This window comes from Pygocentrus nattereri, chromosome 1, assembly GCF_015220715.1.
Source record: "Pygocentrus nattereri isolate fPygNat1 chromosome 1, fPygNat1.pri, whole genome shotgun sequence".
NCBI lineage: Eukaryota > Metazoa > Chordata > Actinopteri > Characiformes > Serrasalmidae > Pygocentrus > Pygocentrus nattereri.
In genome coordinates, this window is record NC_051211.1 from 12,532,991 (window position 1) to 12,550,886 (window position 17,896).

At 40.2% G+C, this 17,896-nt stretch overlaps 1 protein-coding gene across 5 annotated transcripts in view; it reads right to left on the reverse strand.

The window, feature by feature from the left end:
* Positions 1 to 2,826: 2,826 nt before the first annotated feature.
* The window catches only part of LOC108441433 (histone deacetylase 9-B), a 76,433-nt gene continuing 61,363 nt past the window's right edge, over positions 2,827 to 17,896 (reverse strand). For 4 of the 5 annotated variants that reach the window (XM_017720956.2, XM_017720954.2, XM_017720957.2 and 1 more), the window contains 4 exons: positions 16,510 to 16,632; positions 12,776 to 12,941; positions 11,265 to 11,476; positions 2,827 to 6,114 (listed from right to left, as the gene is read on the reverse strand). In XM_017720956.2, coding sequence (XP_017576445.1) covers positions 5,731 to 6,114; positions 11,265 to 11,476; positions 12,776 to 12,941; positions 16,510 to 16,632 — 885 coding nt within the window. In that variant the 3' untranslated portion in view covers positions 2,827 to 5,730. The remainder of the gene's footprint in view (positions 6,115 to 11,264; positions 11,477 to 12,775; positions 12,942 to 16,509; positions 16,633 to 17,896) is intronic. The other variant, XM_017720955.2, reaches the window with a different exon arrangement.

Below are 17,896 nucleotides of genomic sequence, written 5' to 3' on the forward strand. Positions count from 1 at the left end.
TATGGTTTCTGGTGTTGTGTCACATTCTGTTATCTATAAACAAGCTCAATCAAGATTTCCATTAATACATTATTTTTAGCTAGGTGAGGTAAGTTTCTATTCTATTAGCAAGTATTTTGTGATAAAGCTACCAAACAACGCCATTACTTGTTTGTTAAACTAGCTTGATAGCTCCAGTACAAAAAATTATTTGTATTTGAGGTAAGATGCTCATAAATTTCATTTTTGACCAAACTATTACTTTAAAGGAACAAAAACACCTTTTTGAGAAAAATATATGACATCTTTATATCTCTGAACAAAATACTAGACTGTACTAGTATTTGATCAGACTAGTACATTGATCAGTGGGTAGGAAATGTTAGCGGTGATATGGTACAACCAGCCCTGAACAAACCATAGCAATATCCCATTTCAGGTACAGGATGGAGTAATGGTTTTACTCAGAACAGCACTTTGCGAAGGGCTCCCTGGCTTCCACTCACAATCACATATCAGATGGCCTCTGTAGTCTGTGATCTGGCAATCGTATATCTGCGCTGGGGACATTCCCCTGCTAACAGCCGGGGAGATGCCGGAGCGTGCTAAGCCATACTTCAAAGGGTTAACCTGATCCCTGAGCCCTGGCAAAGCACAGGGGGTTAACTTAATGTTCACCGGTGAAACTCTGAGACGCGAGGGGTTGTGGGAAAAAGTGCCGACAGCGGCGTAGGGCGAGGGAAAAAGGTCAAAACTAAAGCCGGGCTCTGGGCTGGACCTTACATGCTGGCTCCCTGGCACATAATCACGAACAATACACAGAACTGGTCCAGGATCAGGGTTCCCACACTCTCCACCATACCTTCACCACCACTTTAGGGGCAAAGGCAGCTGATCCAGGGTCAACATTTCTACATCAGGACGCTTGGTGGCCATGGGGCCTTGTGTTTACATGGATAAAGCCCCCGGCCCCCACCCATCAATGTGTAATAAGCTGAGTTTGAGTGGTTTAAGAGCTAAGCTGTAGAAACAACTTTTATTTATAAACTTTAATATCAGTGTAAACACTGCTTAAAACCTAAAGCTTTTCTTCTTGATATTGTTCAAACCTATGTTATAAGAATGCAGCCAAAGCAGGCAGGACATAGCTCTTATGTGAGCTGCAAAAATACATGCTACTTTGCTAAAGTTTGGGATTACTATTTTCAGTAATATCACTTATCAAGGAATACAGTTTATGATTTATCATTGAATAATCTACTGGTATCCAGATTAGAGTACTTCAACATACATTGTATAGGTTTTAAATGAATAAAATAACAGAAATGATTAACATTTCCAAACTTTTGATTTGAAATCTACGTTTATTTTTTTCTATGTATTATATATAATATACTATACATATTCAGTTTAAAAGTATTACATTTATTTATACATTTAACAGATAATTACTCAACATTTACTTACACTATCATATTTTCAGTACTTACTGTGTCCACTCATTACCTTTATTATCCATTCTTTTCAGGAAACTCACTTTCAGTTTTCCAAAGAGTTTTGCAGGGATATTTGCTTTGGTGTTACCAGGTGCTTTACCAGGTCTTCCAGGTGGTTGTTAGGTGTCCCACTTTCTCCATAGGCTTTATTAATTTTTGAACCCCAGTCTTGGAAACTCCAAATGTTTTCATTTGGCTTCCTTATTTTTTTCATTATGCAAAATCTGCTATGCGTATCACCACAAAAATACCTCCTGAAAAATTACTAACGTAAGAAATAATTTTTTGTACTAAATGCTTTTTGTACTTGATTTTTCTATACATTTTTATGCCTTTGAGTGCACGGATGTATTTATTATCTTATTGAACTGATGTGCCTATAGAAATGTATTTTTGCATGTTATTTATTTTGTTGAACATAACACAAGCTTGTTTGAATCAAAAATTAGTTTTACTATGTAAAGTTTTGTAAAAGAAAATGTTAAAATTGAAAGATGCAGCATTATTACAACTACAGAAAACAAAATAGGCTAAAATATGGTGTGCATGTGCTGCTGTGCGTTGGCATGTAAAGCCTGAAATTATGGTTTAAAAGTCAGAGGCGTTTGCTTGGATTAGGTGGTTTTTCAGACCACATAATACTTTTCAAAAGATTAATATCAGATGCAAGCTCAAAAAGTAGCTCCGTCTTGATGTTTAGGTCTTATTTGTAAACTTAACATTACAGTGATGAAGATCTAATGACAACAGTAGATATTTTACTTACATCCGTGGAAGACATGCTTCTCTTCAAATATTCTTTCAACATATTCATCCTATGGTGTGGGTCCGAAGCACAACCGATGTTATAAAATGTTCTTCCACATGTCGTGTGCAATTACACATTTCCACCAGAGAGGTCTCCAAATCCCCAAAATGTACATAGTGTAACTTTAATAACTGTAGGCAGCCAATTCTGACCTCATTTCCACCTATAGTCTTTGCCTTTACAGTAAGAGTGACACTCGAGCAGTTATTGTCCAAGCAGAGATCTATCATGAAGTCCTGTAATGTACTGTTCCATTGGCTATCAAATGTTATGTCCATGTCTGACAGGTCAATAATGCACTACTGTATTGTAAGCAAGATCAGTAAGTGATATCCCAGATTTACACTAGTTTATGCATCCCAGTGGAAACGCTCCGGTCAACTGCGCACACAAAGAGAAGACCACTCTACAAACTTACGTGAAATAACAAAGAACACACACAGGCTAAACATCTGCCTCTACGTCCAGTATTCAATCACATAAATGATTTTTTATATAAATGTAATCAGCAGACACTTTAACACAATGAAGAGTTGAGCTGTATATCAATGCACAGAAGGGAACTTTATTTTGTTAGAAAAGATAAGTGAACAAACATACAACACAAGGCTAAACAAACAGCACAAGGTAACAGCATCTTTTCTCTGTGTCCAGAACCCAAGTCCACTAAGAGATTAAAAGAATGGTCAAGAATTTTCATGCTAAATGTCAACTGTTCATATTGGTGGGTCAGTGTTGCAAATCATAGTCCCTTAATTTAGTGACCTGAACAGTATTCAGCTATGAAACAATGTAACTTGTCACAGACTGCAATAGAAGGCTCAGCTAATATGCTAATTTCAAGTTCAAAGTCCCTGGTATATGTTTTAAAAGACAAAGTTGATCCTACGCAAGGATTATATCATTTAAAAGACACACTTGTTTTCCTGAAATCTTCCATCAAAATGCTTGTAAAGCACTATCTGATCTTTGATTATGTCACAGTGCAGGACAGGGGGATGGGCGGCATCCTGGGCATTCATTTAATTAAAAACACTTTCTCAATGGGCTATGACTTTGTCAATTTTTAGGAAATCAGCCACAGCTCTGTACATTTGCAATGTTAGAACTCCATTCAAATCATTGTATACATATCTGCAACAAAACTGGCTTTATATTAATAATAGGTGTTGAATGGACCTCTTGGAAAACTGCCCAACTGATGAGAACATATGTAAGAAGTCAGACAATTTTAGGCTGGGACTTGCAGTTGTAACATTTTGCTCAATACAGACTGGGAAATCAGTGTTTAGTTGGAAAAACGAAGCCAAACCATCCTTTTAATCCAGTGACTTGAGCTATACATCAATCCCTCATACTGTTTCACACATGCTGCTCACACCAATCATTTGATGGATGAGATCAGTTTAATTATATTTTAAAATAAACAGCAAAGTTTCGTTTTCAACAACAGTCCCAGTGTCTAGATTAATCAAACGCAGCAACTGCACACCTGCACCCAGAACGCACATGGCACTCTGTACTTATATCCTATCACTAGTGATTAGGAAATGTGAGAAACAGGAAAAAACAGCTTGGATTCCTTTATTGTCAGGTGAACTAGTAGGTTTGACAGCATAAAGTACCTGCCCCCTCCTGATTGCTTGCTTTTGCATATGCTTCAGTGTTTCAGATCACGAGACTAAATTTAATATTAACCCCTTAAATGGCCAGGGCCCGCCAGCAGGCCCAAAGTTTATTACACACTACTATAAGAATAGCTCAACAAGTTTTCACTGACGTTCCTGTAATTACTCAATAGTAAGCCTTAGTAGGTAATTAGCCTGATTTAAATATTTAAAGGGTTATGAGAAAGATAAACTGAGTAAACACAAAACACAGTTATTAAATGATCATTTATGGCTCGGTGTGAAAAAGTAATGATGACTGGGAACAAATAAACTAGACACACCCAGGGTTGATTATTGCAAGCTCAGTTTGAATGTAAGCGTAATTTAAATAAACCCTCTAATGTGGCTGAACAGAAGCAATATTCCTTCGTAGCAAAGTGTCCGCTGCTGATCAAGAAGGCACAATCAGTTACCGGGGTACTTTGTACCCTTTTTCACACTCCCCAAAAGGGTACAACATACGTGCAAAAACAGAGTAAGTCAGGAGGAGGCAAATACTTTTTCACGGCATTTTACGCGAAGGCAAATGTGCTTGGCAGAATGCACATGACATCACAGATGGACTACGTTAAGATCCATAAAATGGGAAGAAAAGAAAACAACCGAACAGCCTTCTCAGCCCTGTTCATACGGCATATGTACATTTAAACAAACACCTGAAAAGCTCGCTATCAAGAGTGATCACACAAGGAGACGAGGTGGAAAGTTTTCAGTGAGTGTCCATCTGCATCTGGACTATGGCTGGTTTTGTCTCTGTGGTAGTCCTAGTGAAAGTAATATCTTGGTGGTCATAGCTTTTCTATATTACACGCAACAATATACACAGAAAAGTAGGCAAAGGAGAGAGAGAGAGAGAGAGAGAGAGCACAATTGCATTAATCTGTGGATGATAGCGATGCATGTGTCAGTGTCACTGCTCCCTGTCTGACAGAGAGAGAAGAGTACGGGGTGAAACAAAGGTCACAGGGGATTATCAGCACAGCACTGACAATTACAGTCAAAGTGAGAGTTTGGTCAAAAATCAAATGAATGCAATTTTGTAGTTTTAGACTCGAGCAACATGCAGCTCATGATAGGCCTTCAACTAATCAATATAATCAATAACACTAGCCATGTTTACATATAGCCTGATCCATCCATTGATAATCCGATTACTAGCACAATCAGAATAGAATATGTCCATGTATAAACCTCAATCGGAATAGAAAAACATTTTCAAACTAAAAGTATGTTTTAAAAGTCAAAATTGGCCCTTTTAGCTTACATCGTGTTAAGCATGAATTATATCATATAAAAGACCATTAAAAAGCTTCTGAAACATCTTCTAAATAAAAAATCAAAACTGACCGTCATTACATCACAGCCACATTAGCCTCATAGATCCAGTACAAAACTAAAGAAGCAAACATCAGACACCAAAAATCTCTTGGCAGATTGACTATTTAAATTGTGTACATTTGTTTTTTTCACTGAACTACCCCTTCAAATTACTATAGCTTTAGGACCCATGCCCTCGTCATCTCTGGATAAAGAAAAGGAAGGAGTTAAAAAGACAAGAAAGCAAAGACATTGAGACAACACTGGGCCAAAAAGGTGTTCTTCTTTCAGGTAACCTTGTTTACAGTTATGTCCAGTAATGTCCAGTTCATTCTCATATTCTTAGAATGTTGTAGCTCTCTCTTTCTCTCTTTACCATTTATCCCTCTCTTTTCCTTTCTCTTCTTTTATTACTCTCTCTCTCTCTCTTTTTTTCTCACTCTGTTACTCTCTCTCTACCTCACACATCAGTCTCTGTCATGCTCTCTGCACATTGTTCAGTCTTGACCTGCAGCAGTGCAGCATCCTTCAGCTGCTCTTCACTTGCTTTCATCCCCTCATTCCTCCTTCTCACTGCTCCTCCGTCTCCTCTTCTTTCTTCTTCCATCCTGCTCTCCGACTCCAGCGGCTCTTCCTTCACTCTGATCACCCCCACCTGAGCAGGAGGTGCCTCCGTCTGCGTGCCATTCTCTAATCGGCTGCTGCTGCTGCTGTGAGTGCGGATGACTCCAGCAGGGGGCAGTGTGAGCTCCTGGCCTTTGGCCTCCGCCCCCGACACTCCTTCCTCGTCCTCCTCTAGGTGGGCAGTGGGGTTCCGCAGCTGCTCGATGGACTGAGACAGCATCTGAGAAAAGAAGGCGAACCAGGTGAGCCAGTACAGGAGACAAATAGAGAACATCTTCTTTCTGCCTCTCCTCCTTTTTTACTGTTTAAATCTGCCAACTGAATTAGCACCACTGACAGGCATGCTCAGCGGGAATGGACATGTTACTGTAAACCGGACAGCAGAGGCTTTTCAGTTTAAGCAGAACTGAAGTTTAGAATCTGAATGTGATTACTTGGATTATGAGAAGCAGAAAACATGTAACAAAATTCTAAGACTGCACTTCAGAAGTGTGTAAAAATACCTTGTGCATAATGGTCATTTTGACTGGAAATCAAATGAATTAAGGGTGTTACAGTACTTTTTTACAGTACTGGAACATTCAATAACACACATACACACACACACACACACACATACACATGCACACACACACGCACACACACACATATAGATAGATAGATAGATAGATAGATAGATAGATAGATAGATAGATAGATAGATAGATAGATAGATAGATAGATAGATACTGATATTATGAAATAACATGATGTAACAAACATGCTCACATAAAACACTTTTTTATGACAAGAACTTATGAAAAAAAAAAAAAAAAAGATTACAAAGAATGCTGGATAGCTTTGCCCCCCAGCTCTACAATATCTACACTATCTTGATCTCCATGGACAATCCAAATCTATACCTGCACGTATATATTCACATCTTGCACATATTGACAATAAACGTGATTTGAGTTGATCTAAATTATTTATGACTGTACGTTTATGCGTTTTATTTGAAAAAAACAACTGTTGAGAAGAAACTCGTATTTTACTATTACTACTAAACTAAAACTCTTGGAGTATAAAATTTAAATCTACAAAAGTAATATTAAAATATTCTGTGCAACATCGCTGATCATCAGAATTTTTCTGTCCCATGATATTGGAACTTTCCTATCAGTCAGGCTGTAGCACAATACAGGCATTATTTGGCAGCTGTTTTATATAGTTATTTCACACATTTCACAGTTGAAGTTGATCCATGTCTCAAAATACAAGCAAACTCTTGGATATGCAGTTGCAAACACATGACTACTTCAGCACTTATAAACAGCATTTGAAGGTGAAATGCGCATCTGCCTGTCCATGATGTCTCAGAGAATCTTTCTGTTATATGAATAAACTGGAGTGCAGCCGATTTGGTTGATGATGTGGCTGCCTCTGTGAATGACTCTGACATATTAAGTAAATGATCTTTTTCTAAATTCTCCTGTTACATTTGACCCAGAACCATAATGGATGTCTTCAGCTTTCATGCCACCCAATCAGGCTGCAGTCAGCCAGCAATAACTGGTAAAATTATACAGCCAAGAGATGTTGAAAAGGTCTGTGCAGAATGATATAAAGTGGATACATTTCACATGTAGAGTTTAGCTGCACACGCTGGTGCCAGCCAGCTCCTCTCTCAGGCCTTCAGGAAATGAAACTGAGGTAAACGTCTCACAATCCAGGGATTAGAGGGGAGGGGATGAGGGTTAAACCTGATGGGTGGAGATATACATGAGTAAAAGAGCCAACTTAGACAAAGACAAAGTGAAGGAAGAAAAGTGCAAGAAGAAAAGAGAAAGAGAAGAAAGAACAGAGGCACTGACACGATACAGTGAAAGAGCTCAGAACTTCAGGAGAATGTGATCAAAGAGCAGGCCTATCAAAGAAAGCCAGAGAAAGAAAGAAGAGACAGAAAATGAAGGTGAGATAGACAGACAGACCAATAGATAGATAGATAGATAGATAGATAGATAGATAGATAGATAGATAGATAGATAGAGGGAGAAAGTGAAAAGTGAGAAAGCAAAATAGAAAAGAGAGAAACAACATGAAAGAAGGAAAATGTGAGAAAGAGAAACACTGAAAAAGAAAAAAGAACAAGAAAGAAATAAAACAAGGGCAGAAAATCAAGAGAAAACAGAAACAGTGTGTCTGTGTTTGTGTGTGTGTGTGTGTGTGTGTGTGTGTGTGTGTGTGTGTGTGTGTGTGTGTGTGTGTGTGTGTGTGTGTGTGTATGAGAGAGAGAGAGAGAGAGAGAGAGAAAGAAAGAGAGAGGGGTGGGGGTAAAAAGAAAGAGTTGAGGCCCTGGCAGTGCGGCCCCAGTGTAAACATCCTGCTGGGATTTGCCCACTTCCTGTTCCGTCCAGGCAGCAGCAAGGGGCTTTTAATATGCCGTCCCTTTAAGAGCCCTGAGCTCTTATAAAAGGCCATCAGGAGCTGCAGCTCCACACCACCAACCACAGCCCTCGTTAACTCCCACTCAGCAACCCCCCCCCCAGACCAGCGCAGGATCAGACCTGGTCAGCAGCTCAGAGACCGCTTAAACTCGGCAATCTGGATTATGTATAATCCTGCATTCTACATTCACATCACACATGATGTCTATCAGGGACCTAATGCTCTCTTTCACTGAAGAGATCAACCTACAGGCATGGGGCCTGCCTTATTAACACTTCTATAAAACTGTCGAAACTTGACTCGTGGTGTAGAGCTGAGGTGTCAGCCGGGAGAGTTTAGCATTATACCCCATTAACATGATTTAACTCATCATCTCACTCTGATGCTATTCATGAAATGCATTAGAGAAAGTTAAAGTGGAGCTCCGGCCCAAATAAAAATGTAAACTTGCTACATTACGCCTACTGATCAAGAAGGCTGTCTCTGTCTTGGGATGCTCACTGGATGGTTTTGAAGTGGTGGTTGAAAGGAGGTCACTCAATAAACTCACTACTATCCACAACAATACATCATACCCCCTCCAGGATCCACTGGTCAGACATCTGATCTATCTATCTGTCTGTCTGTCTGTCTGTCTCTGTCTGTCTGTCAATGCATCTATCTGTCTATCTGTCTGTCTACCTGTCTATCTGCCTGTCTGTCTGTCTGTCTGCCTCTCTGTCTGATCTTATTGTCTGTCTCTCTCTCTCGCTCTCTCTCTATCTGTCTGTCTGTCTGTCTCTATCTGTCTGTCTGTCTGTCTGTCTATCTGTCTACCTGTCTATCTGCCTGTCTGTCTGATCTTATTGTCTGTCTCTCTCTCTTGCTCTCGCTCTGTGTCTGTCTGTCTGTTTATCTGTCTGTCTGTCTATCTACTCACATCCTGCAGTGGTGCCACAGTAGTGTTTAGAACAGTGGTCAGCAACATACAGCACTTTTACTGTCCTGTTGTGTCTCCACAGCAGAATTAGATTTTTAGATAAATTAAAATAATTCTCCTTTGCAGTAAAATAAAGCTCTGCTGATCGTTCTAATACAACCCCAATTCCAATGAAGTTGGGACGTTGTGTAAAACATAAATAAAAACAGAATTCGATGATTTGCAAATCCTTTTCAACCTATATTCAATTGAATACACTACAAAGACAAGATATTTAATGTTCAAACGGATAAACTTTATTGTTTTTTGCAAATATTCACTCATTTTGAATTTGATGCCTGCAACACGAAGTTGGGACAGGGGCATGTTTACCACTGTGTTATATCACCTTTCCTTTTAACAACACTCAATAAGTGTTTGGGAACTGAAGACCGTAATTGTCGAAGCTTTGTAGGTGGAATTCTTTCCCATTCTTTCTTGATGTACAGCTTCAGTTGCTCAACAGTCCGGGATCTCCGCTGTCGTATTTTGCGCTTCATAATGCGCCACACATTTTCAATGGGAGACAGGTCTGGACTGCAGGCAGGCCAGTCTAGTACACTCACTCTTTTACTATGAAGCCACGCTGTTGTAACACGTGCAGAATGTGGCTTGACATTGTCTTCCTGAACGTCCCTGAAAAAGACGTTGCTTGGATGGCAGCATATGTTGCTCCAAACCCTGTATGGACCTTTCGGCATTAATGGTGCCTTCACAGATGTGCAAATTACCCATGCCATGGGCACTAACACACCCCCACACCATCAGAGATGCTGGCTTTTGAACTTTGTGCTGATAACAATCTGGACAGTCCTTTTCCTCTTTGGCCCGGAGGACATGACATCCATGATTTCCAAAAACAATTTGAAATGTGGACTCGTCAGACCACAGGACACTTTTCCACTTTGCATCAGTCCATCTCAGATGAGCTCGGGCCCAGAGAACCCGGCGGTGTTTCTGGGTGTTGTTGATATGTGGCTTTCACTTTGCATGGCAGAGTTTTAACTTGCACTTGTAGATGGAGCGACGAACTGTGTTCACTGACAGTGGTTTTCTGAAGTGTTCCTGAGCCCATGTGGTAATATCCGTTACAGAATGATGTCGGTTTTTAATGCAGTGCCGCTGAGGGATCGAAGGTCACAGGCATTCAATGTTGGTTTTCTGCCTTGCTGCTTACTTGCAGAGATTTCTCCAGATTCTTTTGATGATATTATGGACTGTAGATGATGAAATCCCTAAATTCCTTGCAATTGCATGTTGAGAAACGTTGTTCTTAAACTGTTGGACTATTTGCTCACGCTCACTTTGTTCACAAAGTGGTGAACCTCACCCCATCCTTGCTTGTGAACGACTAAGCCTTTCAGGGATGCTCCCTTTATACCCAATCATGACGCTCACCTGTTTCCAATTAACCTGTTCACCTGTGGAATGTTCCAAACAGGTGTTTTTTGAGCATTCCTCAACTTTCCCAGTCTTTTGTTGCCCCTGTCCCAACTTTTTTGGAATGTGTTGCAGGCATCAAATTCAAAATGAGTGAATATTTGCAAAAAACAATAAAGTTTATCTGTTTGAACATTAAATATCTTGTCTTTGTAATGTATTCAATTGAATATAGGTTGAAAAGGATTTGCAAATCGTCGAATTCTGTTTTTATTTATGTTTTACACAATGTCCCAACTTCATTGGAATTGGGGTTGTACATTCTTAACAACAGTCTTAAACACTGGAGTTAATGTATCACTGCTAATTCACCCTTTAACCCTAAAGATCATGGAGACTTCTGGTCACACAGCTAGCAATGCAGATAACAATCTCATCCAGCTAGTAGCTAACAAAAAAACCCTGGTTGATCAGCTACATTTGGTGTAAGCGGGGAAAACTCTTTGTTGCTGAAGGATCATTTTAATTACAGCTGTTGCCTTTCAAGCCTTGAGTTTGACACCCGCGTTTCAGTAGTACAGCGAGGCTTGCTGTGTCTAATGTACCTGGTTGATGTGGACCTGCTGGTGATACTGCTTCTGCTTCTCCACAAAGTTGTGGTGCTGCTGCTGAAGGACCAGCTGGGCCAGCATGCTCTGGGGCAGCGGCGCCGACTGTGTCCGGTTCAGAGGGCGGTGCCGTGGCAACCTGGAGCGAGCACCTCCTCCTGACCGCTCCTTCATCACTAGGGGAGACTGCGGCAGGACAGAGACACTGCCTGAGACCAGACAGAGAGATTGAGAGAGAAAAAGAAAAGAGGTTTAATCATCTCAAGAACTGTGTTGGTGCACAGTCAAAGATGACAGTAACCCTACCAAACCTAACGTCTTGCTGGAGACACATTCAGAGACTTGACCCAATCGCATTTCACCCCTCGCCCCTACCACTTAGACCTAAAGCCTCTGTTTTGCACGTTCGTTTCCAGAGGTAAGGTGTCCCAATTTCTGTTGAGATCAAGGGGGAGGGCAAAGTGTTGTGGCTATATATCTCTCCAAACTGAGTTTTTTTCAGAGACACTCTCCAAATGGTAGTGTTATGAGAAAAAACAGAAAAACCAGCAAGATGGCAGCACAGTCTACCAAAAAACCCCACAAAGTATTGTGTGTAATATTTTTATGCTCGTTATGAGGATATATATTATATATTATAATAATATAATATATTCTATATATATTATGACCATAATACATCAAAACCCCACACCATTTTGATTCCCTAAATTCTAAATTTAAATAAAGACCAGCAGCGACATTGCGGAAGGCTTGTCCAATTTTGTAGGGGAAGATTTCAACCACTACTCCTAACTCAGTAACAAGGGGTCAGGTGACACCTTTGCCTTTGTCCCCTTCAACCACTTAAATAACCAGGGCCCAAAGTATTACACACTTACTATAACCTAAGAATAGCTAACCAATTTGCATTAAAGGTCTTACAGTGACTAAATGATAAGCCTTACCAATTAAATGGCCAGGGTCTATTGGTAGATGCAGAGTCATATTATATACTTCTACAACCCAAGAATAGCCCAACCGATATGCACTGAAGTCCCTGTAGTTACTGGATAATAAGCCTTAGTATGTAATATGTCTGGGATTTTAATGGGTTAACTCTTTATATAATCTACCTCCAGAGCAGCTGATCTGCGTACATGTCCATGTTGGTCAGTGAAATAGATCAGCATATGGAATTGGAGCTTTCTGTGTGCTGCTGTGTTTCCTGTGTACGTTTGCCGGATGCACTGTGACAATTCAAAACAGCACCCATAATACAGAATTCAGATCTAACACCTCTACCTTCTACAACCCCAATTCCAATGAAGTTGGGATGTTGTGTAAAACATAAAGCAGAATACAATGATTTGCAAATCCTTTTCAACCTATATTCAATTGAATACACTACAAAGACATGATATTTAATGTTCAAATGGATGGATTTTTAATTTGATGCCTTCCACATCCACAGTCCCTGCAGTTCCCTAACAATCTGGTGGTGTGATGGTGAGTGCTGAGCCACGCACCGGGCGAGAGCATCTTCTGCTGTCTGTTCTGCTCCTTCAGCAGCAGGTGCTGCAGCAGGGCCTGGTGGCTGCTGTTGACTTTCGCCTCGCGGCAGACAGCTGGTACCCCACTAACAGGCTGCCCGGCCACCACCTCTCCTGCATGCCCCTTTAAAGATGTGGTAGACTGCAGAGTAGGGCACAGAGAGATAGAGAGAGAGAAAGAGGTCACACAGAGGAAGATAAAGAGGTTTTTCTAAGCTCTTGTGAAATACTGAGAAACTTGGCTTCATTCCACTGACTCACAGAGAGATTATTACTAAGACATGACAAATGGGCATCCTGCTGGCATATATTTGAGCAATTTAATCACCAAAAAATGCATTATAAAACAGATAGTTCTGAGCTAATTCAATGTGCCACATTTGACGTATTACTTGACATACGCACAGCTATGAGCAGAACAATTAAATTCTGTATTAATGCGCCAAGTCACTAAAACCCATTGTGCTGAGAATGGACTGCTATCCTGCTCCTAAGAACTGGATGAAGTAAGATAGATGACATAAGAATTTGGTTTAGTTGAAACTGAGGAGCTATGATTATAAATTACAAGGCTAAAAAATAGGCTAACAATATTTACTGAATGATTCGGTGTAAAACTGCAATGCATTAAGAATAAAGAATATGTTTTTGAATGTCTTATAAGCTGTAAAAGTTTTATAAATTAATGTGTGGCTCACTTAGCTTGACATCATAGAGATATTAGTGGAAATGATCTGTGCAGGGGTAATTAGGTCAGCAAAAACTACTCTAAAAATAAATGACTGTGGTACACAATGGCTGTGTTTACATGCAAAGATTTTTGCCAATTAGATTGAATACATTCTGATGATAGATTAAGACTGAGGTGTTTATGCTCACTCTACTCAACAATCTGATGAAAATCTCTGTTTACATGTTCACCACAAGTAATCCAATCCACAATTATATGCATGTGTAGAATGCCACTTAGCATAGACATTACCATGACAACGAGCATCATGTGAGTCCAGTCAGAGTGAGATGAGCAGCAGTGAGCAGTGCTTGTGATTTTAATTCCCTTAAAATGATGTCAGACTCAGGAAAACACTTTTCACGTGTGCTCATTAAAGAGGAAGACGTTGTATTCTGAGACACATAAGGTGGACGCCCATCCCATCGCCCGTCCCATCATCAGATCAGAGCATAAACTTCGCCTCCTCTGCAGACCAGTTTCTGCTCTGCCATGTTGAACATTATAAACTTTCACTATGACGCGACGCACACGCAAAACGTACTTAAACTTTCTGATAGGGAATGTAATCAGATACAGACATTTACATGGTTATTATTCTTTTATTTAACAGATTATTACCCAGATTATTAATACAGTATTACCCACCTCGCTCACTCGTATAGAGATCATATTCTGAATGGCCTCAATTAGACTAGTCTATTACGACTGACGAATGCCTAACAACACATCTCACCCCTGCAAAAAATCAGACTAGCACACAGACACTAGTGTCTTATTGCTTAAATTAAAATCTTGCTACAAAAATACTCCCGTTGCACCAAGTGTAGTCAAAACACTATTTTCCTACCATGAAATCCTGAAAGCAGCACAAAAGTATTCAAGGAACACAAGCAAGCCGCATAACAATCCTCTAACCTGAAATACAGTGTTAAGAGGGGCAGTAAACCTGGTTTCTTTCCGTTTTTATCATGCTGTGATGAACGAGGCGATAAAGAGCACACCCTGAAACCCAAAACTCACACTCCCTATTTACACAAGAGCTGGAGAGCCTTTAGGTCAAAGGTCAAAGCCCCCCACGGCTGGGCATTAATCCAGAGAGCTGGAGAGGAGGAGAAAACTGTTTGCAATACCTCATCTCTACCAATCTGTCTCTCTCGCTATCCTTTGCTCACTGTCTAAATCTCTCTTTTTATCTCTCCCTCTCTTCTTTCTCTCTTTCCTTTGCTCCCTTTCTTTCTTTCTCACTCTCTATCATTTGCTCAATTTCTATTCCTCCTCTCTAGTTTTCTCTTTCTCTGTTCTTTGCCCATTCTCCTTCTTGTTCCCTCCCCTCTCTCTCTCTTTCCACCTTTTCTCTCTCTTGTTCTTTCTTTCTTTTCATCTCTCTATCCCTCTCTCATTTGCTCTCTTCCTCTCTCTCTCTCCCTCTCTTTCTGTCTCTTTCTCTCTAACCTTCTACCTTTTCTCTCTCCTGTTCTCTTTCCCTTTCCTTTCTCTTTTCATTTATCTATCCCTCTCTCATTTGCTCTCTCTCTCTCTCTCTCTCTCTCTCTCTAACCTTCTACCTTTTCTCTGTCCTGTTCTCTTTCCCTTCCTTTCTCTTTTCATTTCTCTATCCCTCTCTTATTTGCCCCCCCCCCCCCCCCTCTCTCTCTCTCTCTCTCTCCAAAATAAGACCTGTCTCTCAACAGTCTTGTTCACCTTGCGCGCTCCAAAAGGAGCCGTGTGACTGCACTCCTCTCTCCAAGGAGGATTCTGTTCATATCTGTCTGCCACTCCACAAGCAGAATTCCTCATACGGTATTTCTTGCTTTCTCCTGGAATAGAAGGGGCCCGATGGCTCACTTACTCCTAAAAATACTATTTCAGATACCTCGTGTTTTTCTAAGAGGCTCTATTCATATCTGCTGCCGTCCTGAGTGAGGCCCAGGCCAGTGTTCAGAAACCTCTCGGAGCAGGAGTTCTGTTTATGGATATGTCCTGATCCTATCGAGATTAAGATGACTGTGGATGTAGAGGGAAAAGTGGGATGTTTGTTCTAATGGTGTCTGTTTCACTCAAGTGGATAAGTGAGAGTAATCGACAGTGATTGTCAGACAGTGAGCGTACTCCACACTAGTGGGACTTTGATAATATGACAGTGTCCAATTCGTTCTGGTAGAGAACTCTGAGAATAACCCTGATGGCCCACTGAATGTTTGATGGTGTCAGATTCACTGTGGGAGAGAACTCTGAACAATTCACACTGTTAGGACTCTGTCTGATTCACTCTCACTGATGAACTGGAATGTCTGATGTTGTCAGATTCACTGGTGGAAAACGTTAGACCCAGTCAGTGGTGTTCAGAGCTATAAATGTCAAAAATGAACAGGACCACTCACTACAGTAATGCTAATTTCCACTAGCTAATTTCCCAATTTCTTGCTATGTTGGTACTAAGCTAATGATGTTGACATGAACATTGTTTCCCCTATCTAGGAAAACACAAAACCTTACATGCTTCTATAACCCAAGGACAGCCCAACCAATTTTCATTGAAGTCCCTGTAATTACTGAATAATAAGCCTTAGTATGTAATAATCCTGGTATTTTAAAGGGTTAACAGGGTCAGACCAAAATCTTGTATCAAAATAGTAACTTTCTGAACTTACACTTGGAAATAAATGCAAAAAAAAAAAAAAAATCAAAGAAAGTACAAAGTTTTGTCTTGAATTCAATGGTATTGCCCTGCCACCACTACTTTTATTTCTCAACTGAGAAACTTCACTAGTTTTAATAGGCTGTTTTTTTTTTACAGAAGTAGTCTTATTTTTTAAAACCAAGAACCACTTAGAAGCCTTTACTTTTAAGACTGAGAGTCCCTCACAATGAGGCTCTGACTGTCTGACTGGCTGATTCTCTGGTGAATATCTCTCACTGATGAGACTTAAATTGTATGTCTTATTGAATCTGGAAATGATCTTTGAGAGGAACTCACACTGATTGGAGAAGCTCCAGAATGCAGACCCAAGGTGAGGTTGGGCAGGGATGGTGAAGTGTAGAGGTTCAGCAGAGCCATGGAGCCATCTGCCTTCATGATTCCACTCTGCGGCAAATACTTCTGGGACAGAGAAAGAGAAGCAGAGTGATGTGAGATGTGTGCTGTAATCAGAGGGTTTTGAGAAGTGAAGAATTGAAGTGAAGAATATGCTCTCACGCATACAAACCCTGGTTCTACGTTTTAATTCCTCACTATATACATAATGTAGTTACTGAATTAATCATAGCAGAAAGCAGTGGCAAACTATGACTATTACAGCGAGGTCTTCAGAACATAAATATCAAAACTCTGTCATCAAAACAAAGAGAAACAATACTATTTCTGCTCATTTCTGCTAGTGCCCCTATTATATTATAGTAGTATATTAGCGTTAAGCCAATGGCGATTCACATGAACTAATTTGGCCGTACTAGATTAAATTCTTGTAAAAGACACTGCATGTTTTATCTGACATTTGTAACAGACATTATATTTTACCCTGTAGCAGTTTTACAGTGACTCCTGAGATAGAGCTGCCAGTGTTTTCCATTTCTAACATTTGAATGACACTCAGCTATCAGGCTACCACTGGTACGTGCAGTCAGTGATGTATCTAGAACTCCCTGAAGGCCTATAGTGACATTTTTTCACAACATTACCTAATAATAAGACCTACACTTTAGCTCCTGAAGCCCTGACCAATGAGAGAGCTCACTTGGCTAGATCTACCTAGATATCACAAAAAAATAATTCTGATTGGATAATTGTCTCCTGGATGTTTTGACATTTTAACCCTTTGTTTTGAACCAAACCTTAACAATTAAAGAGTAGTACTACAATATGTGCAGAGTTCTGTTTTTACAGAAATTATTATGTCATTCTGAAGGCCTTCAAGGCCTTGAGGGATCCCTATAGGTAGTTATAGAATAAGATTTTTTTAAGAGTTAAAGTAGGGCTGTAGTCAAGACCACTTCTGAGTCCAAGTGAAAACTGAGTCTAAAGAAGGCCAAAACCAAGTCCAAAATAGAGCAAGACCAAGGCAAGGCCAAGACCCCCCAAAAAATCAAGTCCTCTTGGAGCAGTTTGTGAAACATCTGCCCTGCTAGACCTGCCCCTGACTTACTAACTGTAAGTGATGTTATCATATGGCTAAAAACATTAGCACAAGAACTGTGCAATGTGAGCTTAATGAAACGGATTCATGGCCAAGCAGAGGCACACAGGCTTAAGATCCCTATACGCATACTATGTGCTGGCTTGAGGGGTATAAGCCCACCGCCACTAATAAGAACTTGATCAGCAGTATTACACTACAAACACTGTAAGCTAGCTAGCTAGGTGCAAA